General features: G+C 34.4%; 2 protein-coding genes and 1 pseudogene across 3 annotated transcripts; all 3 read left to right on the top strand.

The window, feature by feature from the left end:
* Positions 1–5,712, top strand: LOC115445564 (venom carboxylesterase-6). 2 transcript variants are annotated; one of them, XM_030171884.2, is made up of 3 exons: positions 1–224; positions 1,034–2,307; positions 5,158–5,712. In XM_030171884.2, exons 1-3 carry the CDS (start codon positions 36–38, stop codon positions 5,360–5,362), a joined length of 1,668 nt encoding a protein of 555 aa, XP_030027744.2. In that variant the 5' UTR covers positions 1–35; the 3' UTR covers positions 5,363–5,712. The 2 variants fall into 2 exon arrangements, with proteins under 2 accessions (XP_030027744.2, XP_037300259.1); XM_037444362.1 differs by having other exon boundaries at positions 25–192.
* A 2,787-nt stretch (positions 5,713–8,499) lies between these two features.
* On the top strand, positions 8,500–13,342 carry LOC115445560 (juvenile hormone esterase). Its single transcript, XM_030171881.2, has 3 exons — positions 8,500–10,151; positions 11,722–12,995; positions 13,076–13,342. Exons 1-3 carry the CDS (start codon positions 9,957–9,959, stop codon positions 13,311–13,313), a joined length of 1,707 nt encoding a protein of 568 aa, XP_030027741.2. The 5' UTR covers positions 8,500–9,956; the 3' UTR covers positions 13,314–13,342.
* An 874-nt stretch (positions 13,343–14,216) lies between these two features.
* LOC115445538 lies at positions 14,217–19,610 on the top strand (annotated as a pseudogene).
* Positions 19,611–21,232: the final 1,622 nt, after the last annotated feature.

Here is a 21,232-nt window from a genome sequence, read left to right on the forward strand (position 1 = left end):
TTTTTCATTTCATAGCTTAGTATTAAATAATCAATATGTCGCTTTACACGTATTTTTTGTTGTGTTTTGTAACCTTTATATGTGTTGAAGGTGAAAATAATGAATCAAAGCTAGTAAAAACTTCACAAGGTAGCGTGCGTGGATACAAGGAACCTGACACAAATGTCTTCGTCTTCTATGGCATACCTTACGGTACAGCTCCAACTGGCATATTTAAGTTTCAGGTGATTCAATTCTTTTCCAATGATAAAGGGTTTTTTTTTGCGTAGACAGTCTTGTTGAAGTTGAACCCATTCATACATTTTAAAAGGTTTTAATTACTTTGTTTGACGTTATTATAATCAATTAGCAATTTGTAAAAAATGCATTATCTTTCAATTAATTCATTGGAACAAAATAGATTACCATGTTATTATAATTATATATTATAATAGTTTTTGCTCGCGGCTTCGCCCGCGTGAAGGAGTTTTCCAGGATAAAAGTCTTGCTACATATTTTCCCGTTACTGATAGGTTCAAACTAATTTAATCGCTATGGGGGTTGAATTTATCAAAATACTTTCTTAGGGGATGTCTACGTCATAGTAGCTTTATGCATGTAAAGTCTCAGCCCGATCGGTTTATAATTGACAAAGTTTCATACAAACTTTCATCCCCTATTTTATCCCCTTGGGGGTAGAATTAATAAAAATCCTTTCTTAGCAGATGCCTACGTCGTAACATCTACCTGTATGCCAAATTTCAGCCCGATGCGTCCAGTGGTTTGCGCTGTGCGTTGATAGATCACTATGTCAGTCAGTCAGTCACCTTCGAGGTGATATATTTAGATTTAGGATTATTTTTGGTCAACAAAACTTTATTAATGACCTCATTTACTTTATCAATGATGTTAACTTAATAATTATTATCAGATTACCTTGTCTCATCAATTACATTTTCTTAGTATACTTTCTTTAAATTAACAATTTAAAATAGAACACCTCAATCCAATTAACGTACAAGTGTTTCTCAAACTAATTATTTAAATAACACAGGCCCCGTTACCGCCGCCGGCATGGCTTCAACCCTTTGAAGCTACTAATAGAAACATCATTTGCCCTCAAGCACGTACCCCATCACTCAATCTGGAAAATAAGAAGATGCAAGAAGATTGTCTCATTGCAAACGTATATATTCCTGATACTCAAGAAAAGAACTTGCCAGTGGTAGTTTATATACATGGTGGATCTTTCCAAGTAGGTTATGGCGATATGACGCCACCTACAAAATTTGTATCTCAGAAAAATATTATTGGTGTCACATTTAACTACCGACTTGGAGTTAATGGATTTTTGTGCTTGGGTACGTTAGGAGCTCCTGGTAATGCGGGTATGAAGGACCAAGTTGAACTCTTACGCTGGGTTAAAAGAAATATTGCTAACTTTGGCGGAAACCCGGACGATATTACCATTGTCGGCTGTAACGCGGGAGCAATTTCAGCGGAGTTACTCATATTGTCCAAGTCTACCAAAAATTTATTTCATAAAATGATATTAGCATACGGTCCTAATAATGGCTTCATTGCAATGCAAACCGATCCATTAGAGACAGCTAAAGTATTTGCTAAATCTCTAAATTTTACTAATGTGGATAATGTATACGCTTTGGAAGACATGTATAAAGAAATCTCCATGGAATTATTAACTAAAGAGATGTTTAACGATAAGACCAATTTTGCTAACAGGTTTACTCCATGCGTAGAGCGAGATACGAAAGAAGATTACGTATTCTTAGATGACGCCCCAGTCAATATTATAAAACGAGGAAAATATCGTAAGATTCCAATATTATATGGGTTCGATGATACAGACGGTTTATTGCAGAAGTCGGACTTTGATATTTTGCATGAAAGAATGAATACCAATTTCTATGAATTCCTGCCCGTTGATTTAGAATTTGAAAGCAAAGACGAGAAAAGACAAGTAGCGATAAAGATTAAAGAATTTTATTTCGGTGATAAGCCGATAAGCAAAGATATTAATGTTTCAAGTGTAATTGATTACATTAGTAACGTATTAACGACATATACTACTTCAAAGACTATCAGATTACATGTCGAAGCAGGTCATGATAAAATATTTTTGTACAAATATACACTCAAGGCCAAACTCCCGGGGGTGCCGTTTACAAACTTATTAGACGCAACTCATTGCCGTCAACTAACAGATGTATTGGAAGGCGAAGTCAAACAGAATGGTAACAATATTGATAAAGAGCATGAATCTAATAAAATCATATCTGAGTTGTGGTTCAACTTCATCAAAACAGGGTAAATATGTATTATGTTAACAATAATAAACTACGATAAGTCAAGGTATAGCTATTGGCTAATCGAAGCTAGCCTTCTTTTAATAAATTCACTCGCCTGTCGTATGTTTACAAACGGCGTGACTAGGTAACCATAAGCATTAACACCACTCAGAAATTCGACTAACAACACTTACGACACCGCACTGCACTTTGACTGTATTCAAACTTTTGTGAATACAGTCATAGTGCCGTGGTAATTTCTGTTTATGTTGGTAACAATCTGGACACGCAGCAGCGTGTCAGCCAAGCAAAGAACAAGAAACTATAGAGGCAGCAGCCTAACGTTATTTATAACGAACTATTAGGAGCGACTTTCGGCGCTTTTATTTCTCAAAATTTATATAAACACATAAAAATTGGTTTATTTATTAAAACCCCTTAGATAAACTGGAATGTCAAATTGCATAAATACAATTCAAAAGGTTATTGAGATAACATCTAAAGATCGACATTTTTATCACTGTCTAACTGACATGTAGATCAAAAACCTAACCCTTTCCAGATGACCTAGAAATTTGGCTTAATTGTGTTTATACGAAGGAAAAATACAAAAAAAATATACAGGGTCATTTTGACATTGCGTTACTAAATAAAACCACATACTCGTCTTCACCTTTGCTGACGTTTTATCTAAAATCATCCAGTAATAATGAATATTTACACTAAAATTCCTGGTTTTTGTTTTCTGATTTTTTGAACATTTTGTACTTTAATGCGAATATGGCATGTGCGTGAATGTATTTCTAACTGGAAGTATGATGCTGCCGCTGCGACGAATTATCTTACAGTAGTAGTAATGGCATTAAAGCGCGCAAAATTAAAATGACTTTTTATTAATATTTATTTTGTTCAAAACTTACACTTTTTTATTTTACATCATCGGCTCAAGGAACTTATTGCAAAGTGTTATTTTCAAGTAGATAAGTATGTGGTTTCATTTAGTAACGCGATATCAAAATTACCCTGTATATTACGATTTGAGTATTAACATAGGTGTTGTCAAAAACATTTATTTTCGATAGAGAATGGGTTCCATGACAAAAGATTACTTTTATAGTTTTGTGTACTCAATTATTGATATATTATAAAACTTAGATAACTAATAATAATAACTTAGATAACAAACAGCAACTGACACGCCGGAAATAATCAATAATCTTGCTACGTATGTACTTCTACTTGAAATTACTCAAAGTCTGTGATTTCCACAACCCCAGATTCAAGTCCTATTGACTATAAATGTTTGATAGATATTATTATCAATTGGAAATGTACTACAAACATCACTATAAAAACTATCCATATATGTAAGGAAATATACTTCAACTTATTAATTAAAATGATGTAAGCTAGTCGGAATGCAGATCGTTTGGATACAGATCACTTTGAATGATGAATAATTATAATTTCTTTATAAAAAGTAATAATATCCCATTAGAAACATAATTTAAAACGGGGGAGCTAATACCAAAATTAAGGATATGTGTGGTTGTGAACTTTGACGACATAAACAAATTAAGAACCAAATAGATGCTAAGTCTAATATACCCTAACAATCCTGAAATTTGTTTATAATAACATACACGATTTTAAAATAAATTTAAAAATATAATTTCTTATCTTTTTTCTATTACTTGTTATTTTGAATTGATGTAATTCAATTTTGAACAGTGCAATTGCTTAAACATAGGAGCCTAGTATAAATTGAAGCTCAAGATTTGTCTTGGCTGATTTTCCCTTAAGGCGATACCTCAAGGTCCATTTTCATACATTTTGTTTCGGCTTTAATCTGGGTAACTAAACAAGTATTGGCAAGTAAAGAATTTAAATTCACGTCTAGTTAGTGATTAGTTCTCGCAGTTGAAGAAAAACGTAAAATAATTAATAATCATGGATATTTCGGCCTTTAAAATTTAATATGACGAAATTTTAAAGGCAGAAATATCCATGATTATTAATTATTTTTACGTTTTTCTTCAACTGCGAGAACTAATCACTAACTAGACGTGAATTTAAATTCTTTACTTGCCAATACTTGTTTAGTTACCCAGATTAAAGCCGAAACAAAATGTATGAAAATGGACCTTGAGGTATCGCCTTAAGTGTTTACTTATATTTAACTAATAAGGTTATTTTCTCTATGTTTTCATATTTTAAGATTTATATAAAATCTTACTCTTCTAAAAAGTTGGTTTCCTGGTAAAGGCTAGCCAACAACATTGCTGAAATCGCTTTATCAAATATTTACGCTGTATCAGCTTAAAAATTAGATCAATAGGGTATTATTATTTTTTTTTGAAAAGTGTCTCAAATTAATCTTAAGATAGAACATCTAGAAATGTTCCTGAATGTAAGAATACTAGTGTAAATAGCCAAAAAAATGTGGTTTCAACTGCGAACTGATATAACTATGAGGAAAACTTGGTTACAATTTGCGAGAAAAGATCTAAATTTATTGTCAGAAAAATTTGTCTATTTCGATAAATTAGAAATAGTGAACGCGTATTGACACTTCAAGTAGTTTACTGCCTTAATGACGTCATGACATGGCGGCAATAGTTTCGCATATTTGTAAAACAGATTAAAAAACTCAAAACTTTGAATTGAATTTAAAAATTTATTTTACAATTTTATGAACTGAAACTACTATTTTCCGATTACTTTCTGATTAAACTATCTTATTTATATCTTTTTGGATTTTTACTCACATGCAAATACCCTATTATTTAAAAGTAAAAATAAAATCATAATAAAAACAATACATACTTTAAAAAGTACGTAACTAAACAAGTTTTCAATAATTTTACAGGAAACCAGTGCCAGAAAATTCTTCGCTGCCGCCATGGCCACCAGTCGAAGTTGATAGATCGTCGTACGTGTCTCTTGGGCAAACTATAGAATTAAAACAAGGAGATTTAAACGACCGAGTACATTTCTGGGACGCTTTATACGAGAAGTATTATCGAGCACCCATACCACCACCAAAGCCGCCGATTCGACACACAGAGTTATAAGGTATATTTATTATATTAACTATACTTATTATGATATGCATATATGTATAAAAGGCTCCAAATCTTAAACTTCATCTAGGAGGCATTTTTTTTTGTAAATTAAATCTTTTCACTTACAAAAATAAAAAATATCCAATAAATAAAAAATGAGTGATGTTAATTGTATAGGTACATTTCCTCGAAATTGTCAATATTTAAATATTATAAGTAAAAAAAATATTGCATATTTTTTGTTATAGTTAAAAGTCTACCTTATGTCAATACGTTAAGTAAGTTATGATTCAGTAAAAAATTATCGAGGTTGTAAAAGCCATTGTGATAAGAAATAAAGACGTTGATTTTTTTATTTATTTGCGTTTTACATTTATTCAAATACATAATCAATTATTTTCTTGGTTGACTGCAATTATAGTGATAAAAATTTGCTGTAATTAGAGAATAATTAATGTATAATTAAATATGTATAATAACAATCATAACTTATTGCTATCACTTTATTGATGTTATAAAACCTAATGTTTGTGAAAATGTTTACATGTTTACAGAAGTAAACGCAGAAATTTGGCACACGGATTACAGGTCCTACTTTTTATCCCGGTAATTTGTCCCCTAGGGAAATATTTGAATTTTTTATTCGGTTTTTAGACAGCGATGGCGTCGTAAAGTATTTTACTTGAAATAAATGTAATATTGTCAAAAAGATTTGCCATTAGTTAGATTATTTTAATATCACTGAATTTTTTCTTCAATGAAGCGAAGTAGTAGAGACTATCTACCGATTTAAATAAATGATCCCAATCGCTTTGTTGGATCTATCGCGAACATAGATCAATCATAATAAAGTTTTTACTATATTATTACAAATGACTTATTTTAATTGGTTTATTCTCGGATCGGTTCACATACTAAGATTGGGATTGTTTGTTCAAATCGGCTGTAACTGTGACATGTAACAACTGAAAAACAATGTCAAGTTTTGGTCTTATGTTCATAATCATTATTCATATTTATGCAAACAAGTCGCTTATGCCATTTAAATGGCAACAAGCCCATGCTACCTAATGAATAAGGCATCGGCCTCCTATGGCGGTGATTTTAGGTTCTAATTCCCACCACAGGTAAGTTTTACATATATTTTATTTGACGTTTTTATTCTAACGAAGTTTTGAAGCCCTGAAAATTTCTATAGCAGTCACCATTCCGGCGAGTATAAAGTACGGTATGTAATGAATTCGGGAAAACAAAACTACAAACGGTTTTAGATTTTTTATTCCATGTCTCAAACTTTCACTATTCAGCTCATTAAAATTTATACTTAAAGTGGTTTTAGTTTTATTTTCGTTTGATGATTAAATATGGGTATGTGTACGACATGTGTGGGTTCCATACTATTTACAAGAACCTTACTTAACGTTGGATGCGACTTTTCCTCCGCAAATCCAAAGGTTTTAAACATATTATGCAAGTCACCATCCGCGGAGTGCAAATAATAAATACACATAGCAATTGCTATAAATAGTTGTTTCCAAATATATTGAGGAATAGACAGATCTAGTGGAAATATCGGGGGACTTCCCCGCCGCGCATAGTAATCGCTTTGATGCGGTAAACAAGATCACAAGAAATACAATTACTTCTAATTCAGTCGCCGTTTTTTGTACAGTATTGAGAGGCATCATAGTTAGGGTTGCCAGATGGTCGGGATTTCCGGGATTGTCCCGGAATTTTGCGTGTTGTCCCGTGTCCAGTAATTTTATTTTGCTGTCCCGGAATGAAAAAATACTAGTTTTGTTCACAAAGTTACGATACTACGGCTACAAAAGTCAAACCAAACAGCGTGCTCGCACTGCGTTAGGTGAGCGAAGAGAGGGGTGAGTGGCTCGCTTCGCGTCGCTCGCCGATTAGCCAGAGGCGAGGGGAGCGCGGAGTGCGGGTGAAGTGAAAAAGATTTTTCAAAAAAAGTATTTTTTTTTCATCAACCAATAGTTCTAGGTAATTCCTACTTAGTTTAGTCTCGGACCAAAGACGAAAACTCTGATTCCGTTCGTGGCCCCAGAAATGTCCAGGAAATGATTAGCTTGGATCAGGCAACCATAATCATAGTAGCAAATTAATCTTCTAATCAAGGTTACTGTGATGTTGGGCCTTCAAACAATTTTATACAGAAACGAATCGTTTTGTTTTTTGCCTGCCTGTCTTAGGGGGTCAATTTAAACATCTAATTAATATGTTAATTGCGTAAATTTGTGATAATGGTTGAATGTTTGTTAGAAGTAGATGTAGAAACAATTGAATGGATTTGGATGAAATTTGGCACACGGGTAGATCATGTTCTAGATTTACATATAAGCTATAACTCCTGTAAGCCAGGATCAGCAGTGGCACGCATTTTATGACACCGAGCAGTGAAGCTCGGCGAGTCTCAGGGAAAACTAATAGGTCATTATCCCGCAACGAAATAAATCAAATAGAAAGATAGGGAGGAGTTGGGAATATTAATTGTCCACTTCCCTCCATAACAATGCGGGTGACAAAATCATAATCTAAGGAGGCGTTTTAACCTCAAGTATAGGGACGTTTACAACTAGACAAGCTAGTTATAAAGCACCACGGATAAAGTTAAATTTCGCGCGGACGAAGTCGCGTGGAACACATAGTATATAAATAAATTTTAAATTGTACAACGCGCTATGTTAGGAAAACAAAACACTTCAGTTATCAACCTCACGTAGGACCAGGATATCTCATATTTATGATATCACAATGATTTTATCTGTAGTACGCTTGACGCGCACGTGCTAATGTATTATATTTGCGTTAAAGGTGATTTTATTCTTTACTAGAGTTCTATTGTTAAGCCATTTATTTATAACATAAATATTTAACAAACATATTGTAAAATAAAGTCCCCCGCCTGTCTGTCTGAACGCGATAAATTAAAAAACTACCGAACGGATTTTGATGAAATTTGGTATAGAGATACTTTGAAACCCTATGATGATATATGTTACTTTATGTTCCAGGAAAATTTATAGCGATAATTTTATACCAGAGAAACTCATTCGCGCAGGTGAAACTGCGGGAAAAATTAATAAAAATAATTTGAAGTTGTAATGGCGCATAATTGCAAATTTAATGGTCAAACTAATTTTGAAATGTCTTATAGTGGGTTTTAGATTTGGGGCCTATGGAATCCTTCATCTCGCGGACCACAAACCAACCTCACATCTGCGTGGTTCACCCTGCTACTTAATGGATGAGGTTCTGGTTACCGGCGGATGGCGGAATAACCATCACAGATATGGCGCAGCTAAATGCCATCGGTCGATTTCGTGCAGCAGCATAATCAGAGCGAGAAGGTGCACCATGCGCTCGCAAAGTCGCCTGCCAAGCGTGGCAAGTGTAGGCAAAACCCCCCTATGAATAGTAACACCTAAACCTGGCCTTCAGTTCCAGTAACTTCGCCATTCCTGGCCCTGGTAACGGCTACGGTAACGGCGGGGCAGGGGTCTTAAGAATCTCCGGATAAGACTGCTACCACCTCCGATGATGAATGGCCATTGTAAAAACAACATTCGTTTATTGAGGGCTGACGAGAAGATTCTCGAGTTGGAGGAAGAAATAGGTCGGTTATACTGGAACATCTTGGGGTTGTCAGAAGTCCATAGAAAGTGAGAAGACATGATAATTCTTAAGTCTAGTAACGTAATTTACTACCGTGAGCCCGATTAACAGTCCCAAGGTAGTGTCAGATTTTTCGTCCGTACCTTCCCCGATAACAATGTGTCAAGCCGAATAGCTTACCTCAGAATATAATATAGTTAAAATCTTAAACAAGTGTCAAAAATCTTAAATGCCATAAAAATAATTCTTGAAAGAATAATCTCTGTTCATCCGGCATAATTTTATTTTGTATGATAGTGAAAATTATACACAAAAGAAAAGGAATAATGTACTTTCAAATAAAATGGAATTTCGTTGCTGCTTGTTCTTTCTATAGTTAATCAATTACATTAGATAAAGACAATTCATAATGCATGCTTTTAAACAATTGTAGAATAGGTAAACGGTAATTATCAGACAGGCAAGCAACAATAAACATCTATTTTAAAGATACTATAATATATTTGTTATTCAAATATTTGAAAAGAAGATTATAGCTATGATTATCTCTGATGGTAAAAGATTAAAGACTCCGAATAATTGCCGGGATCATGCCAGGTCACTTCATAAGCTAAATGTTTAACACGACCACTAAACCAAAAATGTCTTTGCCTAATATACTTATAATGAGTTCTAGGCGTTATTCATTTTTTATATTATTTTCCTGAATTGCCTAGAATTCAATTTAAAATGATATGTAAATATCAGTGTTATGTTATTAGGATACGATGATAAATATCTTCCATTGGTTGAGGTGTATCAATCTCCTCTTAAACTTTATGACGTAGCGCGTTTGAGTGTTTTTCAAATAAAGATGACTCGACGTGTCAATATTGATTAATTTTATTTAGCGGGAGGTTATCGAGCTGTGATAAACATAGATGATATTTATACAAATGTCAGTTTTGGCATAGCGTCAGTAGAAGCGGAGATGTTGAACAGAGCTCTGTCTTGGTCATTTCTGGTAGCATTATGTGTGGTCGCACAAGAGATCGAGGAGAGTGTATCGCGGCTAGTAGTCACGGCTCAGGGTCCCGTGCGAGGTTATAAGGACCCCGCCGGTGACCTCTTCGTGTTTTACGGCGTCCCTTACGCAACCGCGCCTACAGGGCCGCATAGATTTAAAGTAAGTGAATGTTTTATTTTTAATTAGATTTAAGTTTATCATGTTGCATGTCATAATCTTCTATATCGAGACTTTTTAGACTAAAAATCATATGACTAAAACAATATATATAACAGATAGACCTCTATTTTTACATGACTTGTTTTACTGAAAAAAATATAATAGAACATAATATCGACAAAAAGTTAAAAAGTTAATTGACTTAAGCGACATTTTCTTTGGAAAAAATTTAACTAGGTTAAAAAATATAAATTAAAGTAGTGATTTTAAATATATATGAAATGTAGTGTCACACAAAAAAATGTCGCTTAAGACAAGTAGCCTTTTAACCGTCGATATATAAATAGTCAGGGGCTTATTCCGTTTACGAATGCGAATCCTTTATTTTGCAATTACATGCATTCTAATCAAAGGACTGCTTTAATAGCCGTATATAACTCAATATAAATAATCTAATAGATATAAATTTGATTATTTATATTGAGTAGTTGTTAGGAAGTAGTAATAACTAAACTTCTAATCAAAGCATAGATTAAATTCCCGTTGGCGTTAAATCACGTCACTACCACTAATAATCTAATCACAAAAAAATAATTTTAAGTTTTATTTTCTTTAATATATAGATTTTATTTATTCAAAACCATCAAACCGAAAGAAATAAAATATTAAAATTTAATTAGAAATCTCACAGTACTACGCCGCCGCGTCACGCGCTTTTTGTGTTCCGATATAGTATATAGATGGCGTCTCGTCTCGATGGGGGGATTGTTAAACGGATTTTTACGCGAACGGATCTGCAGGCAGAAACCTATCTACATGGAAATATGATCGAGTAGCTCAATATCATAACATTGTTGAATTGTAGATACAATATGAGTTATGACTATCCTGAACAGTGATAAATCATTTTATGATTTACTCTTTAAAGTCATTCTTGAGATAAGTTATGTATACGTACGTAAATGACAAGGTTACGAAATGCATGACTACATTTCTTTAAATTTTCAATGGCCTTTCTCTCTGTTTTACTAATGTATACTAGAGAAGGCAAATTTTTATCCCGGAATTTATTTTTTACGCGAGCAGAGCCTCTTGCAAAAGCTAGTCGGTAATATTTTATGACTTATCACTACTATTAACACAGACGGACTCTCAGCTACAAAATTCCTACCACATCAATTTAATCCTAGAAAGTTTTTTTCTTATAACGTAATGGTATGATTGGTCCTAAATTGTTAGTTAAATGAATGGTGACTATCTGAACACAATATTTTACAATGTTTGATTAATTAATCCAATCCAATAATGTCTCGTGATATGTTCCAAATGTTATTTAAAAAATATTTTCTCTTAGCTACATGTTTTATTCGTAATACTTTAGTAATTTAACAATTGTTCATATTAATAAAAAAAGATTATAGTCATTGTATGATATATCATAATCATATTATTATGTTATTTTTTACATGAATCAGTAGTTATTGCACGTTACAAAGAATGAACAAAAACTATTAAACGCTGATAGATTAAAATGTTTGTGCAAAACGCTATAGCAAATATATTTTCGCAGGCTCCGCTGCCGCCTCCAAGATGGGAGGAACCGCTAGAAGCAATACACAGAAATATAGTCTGCCCACAAGTAGAACTCAGCACGACAAATCAAATCATGCAAGAAGACTGTCTTATAGCAAACATACATGTACCCGACACAGACGATAAAAACCTTCCTGTTGCCGTTTATGTTCACGGGGGAGCCTTCCAAAATGGACGTGGAGACTCTATCAAACCAACTACTTTCGTACAAAATAAAAAAGTTATTGTGGTAACGTTTAATTATCGCGTTGGCATACATGGTTTCCTTTGCCTTGGTACTAACGACGCTCCCGGTAATGCTGGGATGAAAGACCAAGTCGCATTATTGCGATGGGTAAATACAAATATTGAGAAATTTGGAGGTAACCCACAGGATGTTACGATCATTGGATGCAGTGCTGGATCAGCTTCAGTTGATCTTTTGATGCTTTCAAAATCTGCGCGTGGATTATTCAATAAAGTCATATCAGGCAGTGGATCCAGCATAAGTGCATTTTCTGTCCAAATTGATCCCGTAGAAAACGCTAAGATGCATGCAAAAATATTAAATTTCTCAAATGTAGACGATACGTATGCTTTAGGAAAATTCTATGCGACTGTTCCGTTTGAAGACCTGTTACTGCGAAATACATTTAGGGTTCAAAAGGACACGAGTGTAGTGTTTGCTCCTTGTGTTGAACGCTATACTGGAGTAGAAATGTTTTTAGATGAAGCTCCTATTAATATTTTAAGAAACGGTAACTATAGAAAAGTGCCCGTAATTTATGGATTCACTGATATGGAAGGATTGATGCGGTTGCCCGAATTTGAAGAATGGAGTGTTGAAATGAATGACGACTTTACTCCATTCTTACCAATAGATTTACAATTCCGAAACGAAGAAGAGAAGAAGGAAGTTGCGCAAACTATCAAAGAGTTTTATTTTGGAGACAAACCTGTGAATGAGGATACCATTTTGGAGTACCTAGATTTTAACACGGACGTACTTTTTGCCCATTCTATGTTGTGGTCAGTTAATATACAGGTTGAAAATGGAAACAATGATATATATTTGTACGAATACTCATATGTTGATAAAAACGTTTCCTCGGTTCCTTATGCGCATGTTGTCGGTGCGGGGCACTGCGCGCAAGAATTTCTTTTGTTAGATGAGAAAGGAGGAATTGCTGTAGATGAATCTAGCATGTCCGTAAAATATAAAGATATGAAATCAATTATCGCGGACTTGTGGTATAACTTTATAAGAACAAGGTAAGATTTGTGTTAATAAGTTCAGCCTTTACAATTTAATTTTTATTATTTTCTAATCTTACGTTATTTTTATTTTTCAGTAAGCCTGTGCCGGATAACTCTTCTTTGCCGATGTGGCCCCCTGTGGTTAGTAATTGTTCGCCACACATGTCGTTCGGGCAAACGCTGGAACTCAAAGGACCTTTACTGGAGCAGCGTGCCCGTTTCTGGGACAACATCTATGCAAGATTTTACCGAGCTCCGAAGGCACCCGAGCCAACCCACAAAACAAATCCAATGCACAAACCGAAGCCAATACATAAACCGAGGCCAAAATAACAATCTCAAATAAATGAAGACTGCGTTAAGATGCTTATTTTATTTAAGTTTGAACAAATTTTAAAATATTAACATTATTATGTAATAAAAAAAGGTCGACATCGTAATTATAATATAAATTCGTGGTAACTTTGTCTGCCTGCTTATTACGCCATTGAACCGAATTCAATAAAATATGACCTGGAGATAGTTTGATACTCTGGGAAGGACATAGGCTACTTTTTATCTCGGAAAAGCATGTAGTGAGACCTTTATCTCGCAAAATCGCGGCAGAGTCGCGGCTGAAAGGTAATAAAACCCATTTAATATAAAAACAATCCAAGAGTACATAGTAGTGCTGATGATATAATCTGTTTTTTATTTAAACTAAATAATAACCAGATAACAAATCTATCATAAAAAAGTTATCTTCTTGTTTAACGACCTTTATTAACAGCAGTGGCATTTATTTCCTTTAGTTATTCGCATTTAACTGTTTAAAGAAATCACAAAAAATACGTCTTGTTTATACCTATATAAAAATACATAATATGTGGTATTTACTATTTCATACCTTATATTATGAGGAAATGATCCAACCGCTCGCGTTTTGCTTTTCTTACAAACACTCAGAAGGACTATAATACAAAAGCAACACAAAACGCTAAACTGTCCTTGTGATCCTGACACATCTGGAATATAATTGGGCCTCTGATTTCCGATACCTACTTATAGAAATAGATAAATCTGTGTTACTATTTACCAATTTGAAAGGATTATTATATTACTGGTGGTAGGTCTCTCATATGTGAGAGTCCGCCTGGGTAGGTACCACCGCAATGTCTATTGAAACCGGAACTTATCAGTATGTAGTCACTGTTGTGTTTCAGTTTAGAGAACATTTTAGTCAGTGTAACTACTGAACGTCACACTTAACATCTCATGTCCCAGCATGGCGAGCGCAGTGGAATACCAAACAAAACTTTGTAATTCAAGGTGTCGGATGGTGTCTCTACTGTTTATGGGCGATCGTATCGCTTACCTTTTAGAACACAAACTTTGTTTCTCACAAATAGTCTTTTAAATCAGGCGGCAAAAAATAAAAAAAATTTGATACTCTAACGTTAACAGCGGTTTTTTCATGTGTTAATATTTAAAAAAGCTCTGAAATCAAATACTAATATAACAGTGTTTCTTAACCAATAAAATATTATAATAATGATTAATCTAAATAATTCATAAGGTTATTTAAATTGCACTAAGGATTGTTTGATGTACCTAAATTTGAATTGTTACGTGGCGGTTTTCCAGACTGTAAACATAAAAAAAATGTTACATACGTATCCATTTAACAAGGGTAATGAATGCACTAATGAATGTCATAACAAATTAAGAAGGTAATAAACACCATATGGTACGAGTGATGTGATTTAAAAGAACAACGAATTATTAATGTCGGTCTGAGATACCAACGCGATAGACTACGAAGGTTTGAAGAATTATGAGTCGGAATGCATAATATCAATAATGTAATCTCACTTAAAGATATCTTCACCTCTCCTTTGGTATTAAAATGACACCCGGGATTTTCCCATAAAATGTTTCTCCAAAACCAATATTGATGGAGAGGACAATCATATACTAGGTTTCTAGATAAGGCAATGGAAAAACCTATTTACAAAATGTATTTACACAATTTGATGACGCGCTTCAAATGCAAATAAGATTCGCCGTTGGTGTGATGTGCTATGGAATTCTATACTTTGTACTGAGTCATTTTGATATTGCGTTACTTAATAAAACCATATACTTGTCTTTTTAATAAAAATACCTTACAATGAGTTACTCAAACTGTACACATAAACAAAAGAGTGTAAGTTTCGAACAAAATAAATATCAATAGATGGCAATCATCATTTTAAGTTGCAACCAATCCAAGTAGACAGTGTAATAAGGAATATTTGGTATATTAAAATTTTCTAAAGGGCCTACAATTTTTTTAAATATTTGTAACTCCTTGCATATTGCCGTCGTAGCTCGTGCGCCGAAAATGTACGGAACGACTGCCCAAGGCCGTTTGATCGAGTTTTAATGAAGAGCATACAGTGACACACATCGTTCGTTTGATCGTAAAGTCCTCACTATAAAGAATAGCATTAGTACCAAAAAAAATAATGTTAAAATCTTTGCATGGCGCTGAACTGCACTCATTGAACACTAAATACTTGATTAACGAATACACAGAATGATTGATGTCATGTGCTAAAAATTAAGCAAAAAACGATTCAAAGACTTGTTACAAGATAAGGTCTTCTAAATGCTTTTGGGCTGTTTCCCAGAAACAAATACTTTTATTTTTGAAATTGTAGTGTTCAAGACAGGTCCGGATGGATTGATAAGCAAGAGTTGTTTTAAGTATTTCATTTTTCTAGGTCGTTGCATGTATGTACAATCTTATCATTGATATCTATTATATCGAATCTGAGATATATTTGATGAATCACAACAATAAACGATATGTCATCACTTAGAAAGCCTGATACAAGATCGTGAAGATCATGTTCCCAACTTTTTAACTGAGGCTTAAATTTTCACCGCGGGCGATGAAAGTGAGCATTTTTTATTGAAAATAAGGAAAGGAAAAATAGAATTTAGATTAATCTCATAAAATCATACTTCGATATTAAACATAACTGGTGACACATCATTATTAGTATGCAGTACTCGTATTGAAGTGGATTACAACTAACAAAAACTGGTCTTATAACACTTATTCCTCTTACACGTAATCAAATATCGTGAGATAAGTACAGGGAAATAAATACGACGTTCTACAGCATCAGTATCGATACTGAAGTAAAATGTTGATCAGGGCTCTGTCGTGTTCATTGCTGGTAGCATTATGTTTGGTCGCACAAGAGACCGGGGCGAGAGTGTCGCGGCTGGTAGTCACGGCTCAGGGTCCTGTGCGAGGGTACAAGCACCCTACCAGACACGTCTTTGAGTTCTACAATATCCCTTACGCAACCGCACCCACGGGACCAACCAGATTTAAGGTAAATCTACTACCCGAGCTTACGTTTATGAATTCTGATATTACATTGTTTGGTATTAATTGACAAAATATCTTGTAACGCATTACTATAGTTGTATGCCTTTTGTTCATTTAAACATAAGTTACATCAATGTATAAGTAAATTACTCTATTTTGATAGGCACTTAATACTTAAGTGAACTGAATTCGAAGATTGGATTTATAAAGGCTATGTGCTGTAGTAAAGTGTTCCTTTATGAAGTATACACGTATGATAATTCATTACTTTATGAAAATAGGTAATTTTTATCAAATATAATTTTGTATAATGCCTGTTTTAAGTTAGATAGCAATTTATAGTATTGGACGCTTGTAGAATTTGTTTTTATATTCATTTCATTATAGAAAACGATCAATATAAAATATGCATAAAGTAGAAACATTTGTATATATCTACATAAACATTTGTATTTTTCTTGTATATTTCTTTTATTAAAAAAAAATATTACTTCTAAGATCGTTTATCAATCATTTTTAATTAATTTATATTATTGATCATATTTTGTTATTAGGGCCCGCTGCCAGCTCCGAGCTGGGAGGAGCCACTGGAAGCAATAAATAGAAATATAGTGTGTCCTCAAACAGGGGACATACTTTTCAATAAAAATGTGCAAGAGGACTGTCTTGTCGCCAACGTGCATGTCCCTGATACCGAAACTGAAAACCTTCCTATTATTGTATATGTTCATGGAGGAGGATTTCAAAATGGATACGGAGAAGAAATTATACTAAATACCTTAGTTCAAACACGCGAAGTCATTGTAGTACTTTCAATTACCGCCTTGGCGTACATGGATTTCTCTGCCTTGGTATTGAAGATGCTCCCGGTAATGCGGGTATGAAAGACCAAGTCGCGCTATTGCGATGGGTTCAGAAGAATATTGCAAAATTTAGAGGTAACCCAGGCGATGTCACTATAGCTGGATGTAGTGCGGGTTCAGCAACAATCGATCTGCTTATGCTTTCAAAAACCACGAAAGGCTTATTTAATAAAGTCATAGCCGGAAGCGGCGCTAGTTTGAGTTCATTTACCGTACAAATTGATGCATTAGAAAATGCTCAGGAACACGCAAGAACCTTTAATTTCACAAATGTATATAACACTGCGGCTTTAGCAGAATTCTATAAGTCGGCTTCATTTGATTTACTACTGCCAAGTCGGTACGTGGAAAGAAAAGACGGGGCCGTAACGTTCGCTCCTTGTGTCGAACAAGATATCGGACAAGATATGTTTCTAGACGAAGTCCCTATTCATATTTAAAGAGATAGTAACTATAGAAAGATTCCAGCTATTTATGGATTCACTGACATGGAAGGATTGATACGAATGCATAACTTTGAAAGTTGGAAGGATGCTATGAATGAGAGATTCTCAGATTTTCTACCAGTTGATTTGCAATTTCAAAACGAAGAAGAGAAAGAAGAAGTTGCAACAACCATCAAGGAATTTTATTTTGGAGATGAACCTGTAAACGAGAAAACAATTTTGTCGTACATCGATTTTTTCTCGGACACTATGTTTACCCATTCGGTCTTGTGGACAAGTAGTATGCATGTGAAAAATGGAAATAATAATATATATCTATATGAATACTCGTTTGTTGATGAAGACTGGCCTGTGGTGCCGTACACGGACGTACGGGGCGCTCGCCATTGCGCGCAAGAATTTAGTTTGTTTGATGGATTGGGCGTATACACTTCAGATGAAATTGGTCTTTCTGAAGGCTTTAGAAATTTAAAAGAAATCATGAGGGAAATGTGGCATAATTTTGTAACAACCGGGTAATTTCGTATTATTGTTATTTAGAATTTAAATTGTTCTATTCATTGACTTATTTAATTACGTTACTTTTTCCAGGCGACCAGTTGGGGAAAATTCTACGCTACTATTCTGGCCCCCCCTGGTTAACAACAGATCGCAGCACATGTCCTTTGGACAAACAGTGGAACTTAGAGATGCGCTGTTGGAACAACGCCGTGCCTTCTGGGATGACATATACGACAGATATTACCGACACTCACAGCCACCCATGCCATAACTCAGAAATACGCGTAAATATAGTCCAAACTTATGAGTCTATCATTGAAAATATTAATCAAGACTGAAGTTTGTTCGCGTTGCCTCTGTCCTCCTTCATTGTTGAATTCACCTAACGCGCTTTTTTGGGAATGTTACAGAAACTATTTGAATTATTTTTTAGACAAATAGAAGCCCGGTCTAGGAATCGAACGTTGGACTTTTCGGTCTATAACATCAACAATAAACGAAGATGTAATTAAGACAAGTACAATACATTTTACGAGTATACCACCGAATAGGGTGATCGCCTGTTTTGGATCATTAAAGCGGCTAATTCGAAAGATAAATGTTTTACCAAGGAAGCTTAGGAGGAGGTCTGAAATATTTTTGGAACTGATACATAATATAGTTTTCATAAATACCACCTGTTTGTCAAGATCATTAATCAACCTGTTTATATTAGTAGTGCCAGTTTCTACCTATTTTGGCACACACAGTTACCATTTTACAGTGACCACCTATTTAGGTTTTTAACCGTTGGTGCATTTATCTGGATTTCGGCATTCTACATATTTTTAATTGATCTTCAATAAGGTATAATACTAATTAAAACAAATGTAGGATTACACAATATAATAAAAAAACATATATTCAATTCAATGAATTCTTTTTTATTAACACGTTCACAGCGGGACAGGCCTATATCGGCCTGCCGCGGTACTTCAGCTGGTGCGGACGAAGAAAACTATGTCTCTCTCACTAGTGCGGAACGATTCCCCCTTCAAAACATTACGTAGGCCCTTTTCGGCCTACCACGCACCGACTGGTAAATACATCCGCTCAGTGCGGCAGTAGGCCTATTTCGGCCCGCCCGTCCCAACAGGCCTCCGGCGACCCGATGCCGCACAGAGCGCGCGTCTCGTCAGTTAGTGTTGAGCTATTTAGCTAATCTAATTTAGCGTTCGTTCGATAAATTCAACCATGGCAAATAATGAAAGAAAAATAAAAAAATATAATTCAAAGAGTTCTATCAACTTTTTAAATTCATTTGAGAACCTATTTATTATTTATTATAGTACCGAAGCCAAAAAAAAACTTAAAGAAATAAAAAAAAATATTGCAGAAAATGCAACCAAAGCTTTTGCGTGACATGTTTTAAAGACAAGCATAAGTAAATAATAAACTTTTTTCATTCCTTATACGATAATTCTGTTTTATTTTCGATATACCCTTATTTTGGTCTGTCCCTTCACTACTAAAAATACTTTCTAGTGCGGTTCAGGTCGATATCGGCCTGCCCCTTTCCCTTGTTTATTTCTTATTTCCATTTTGGCAGATCTCAAGGCGAATCGAACCTAAGGAAGTTGGGTTCAAGGTCATTCTAACAGTATAAAAAAAATTGTTTACGTCATGTTTTCACAAAGTTATAGCATTTTAATCCACCCTAGTGTTGGTGGGTCAAGAAAGACCTGCCACGCACTGGCGGATATATCGTTGGGGGCGCATTTCGATCCGCCGCCGCACCAGATGAAGGTATACGATTTTACTTGCCGCAGCCAAGGTGTTAAATTACTGTAAACAATATTTGCTATGGGCCGAGAATAGGTTTATTAGTGTATAGCCCTCGCGTCGTTCAGGTGGCGCTTTGCATTGTTACAGCGTTTTAGGGAGTTTTATAGCGGAGAAGACTTTCACGCGGGTGAACAACACCTAGTTTGTTTATAAGTTCGTCATTGAAAAACTATTTTTTTTTTTTCAGGATACTAATAAATTTTTATAATACATAGATTGCCTCGGTGGGCTTTGTTGTATTACGTGTGCAGCACGACTATCGCACTGAAGTCTCGGGTTCAAATCCTAGGTAGAGCAGTGATATTGTATTTTTCTACTCATTATCAGTCCGTAGCTTGAGAATGTGTCCGGTAAATAACTATAGGTCCGCCCCTATTTCGTAGGACCGAACATGACGAATGTGGGTGGGTTGTACATCTGCCTACCCCTGAAATAGGAAATAGGCGTGATATATATTTATAACTGTACCACACTATAAATTATATGTACATACACTACAAGACACTGCAATACAGTAGTTATAAAGGAAGAATCACAGGTACAACATATTTCCGTATAAGCATTATCATAGTTCTTACGTACGATACTTTAAGTATTGCACGTGCAATAATTGAAAGTCATAAGTAGTGGACAATGATACTACATTTTGTCGTTATATGCGTAATGCAACAACCTCACATGTTTTTCTGATATTACTCATATCTTTAATCTTTTTAGTCATCGTACGAACTTTAAAGTAATAATGACTTGACATTTAATGCTTACAATAATTATTTGAATTTAGGTATGAAAGCAAATAAATGTATTGTTAATAAATATAATATAATTCTTGTTTTTTCCTGTTAGTCATATGACTAGAGGTTAGACTCGCGCGTCAATATCGCTACAAATGAACTAATCACGAATATTAAAACTACTACGTTTAACAAAAATGTTGCTCCAACTTTGTGTAAAGTTAATTTTATTTCTGTGAAGAGTTTTTTTGTTAAAAACACAAAAGTGAATATGAAATTTTTAAAGTTTTGAATTTATTCAGCTACGTAGTATGTGGCTAATTGAACATAAGCTCGCGACATGTTTTGAATAGTTAATCGTGTTGTCATGGTAACGGTAATCTGAAATCATCTGAAATGTACGGGAATCAGCAACAGTAATGTTTTTTTTTTAACGTATAGCATTGTCAAACGTCTGTAGAAAATTATACAATGTTAACTAATTCTATACGAATTCGTGGGCTTCTTTATTATTTGAGCT

This window comes from Manduca sexta, chromosome 28 (assembly GCF_014839805.1).
Source record: "Manduca sexta isolate Smith_Timp_Sample1 chromosome 28, JHU_Msex_v1.0, whole genome shotgun sequence".
Classification (NCBI taxonomy): Eukaryota; Metazoa; Arthropoda; class Insecta; order Lepidoptera; family Sphingidae; genus Manduca; species Manduca sexta.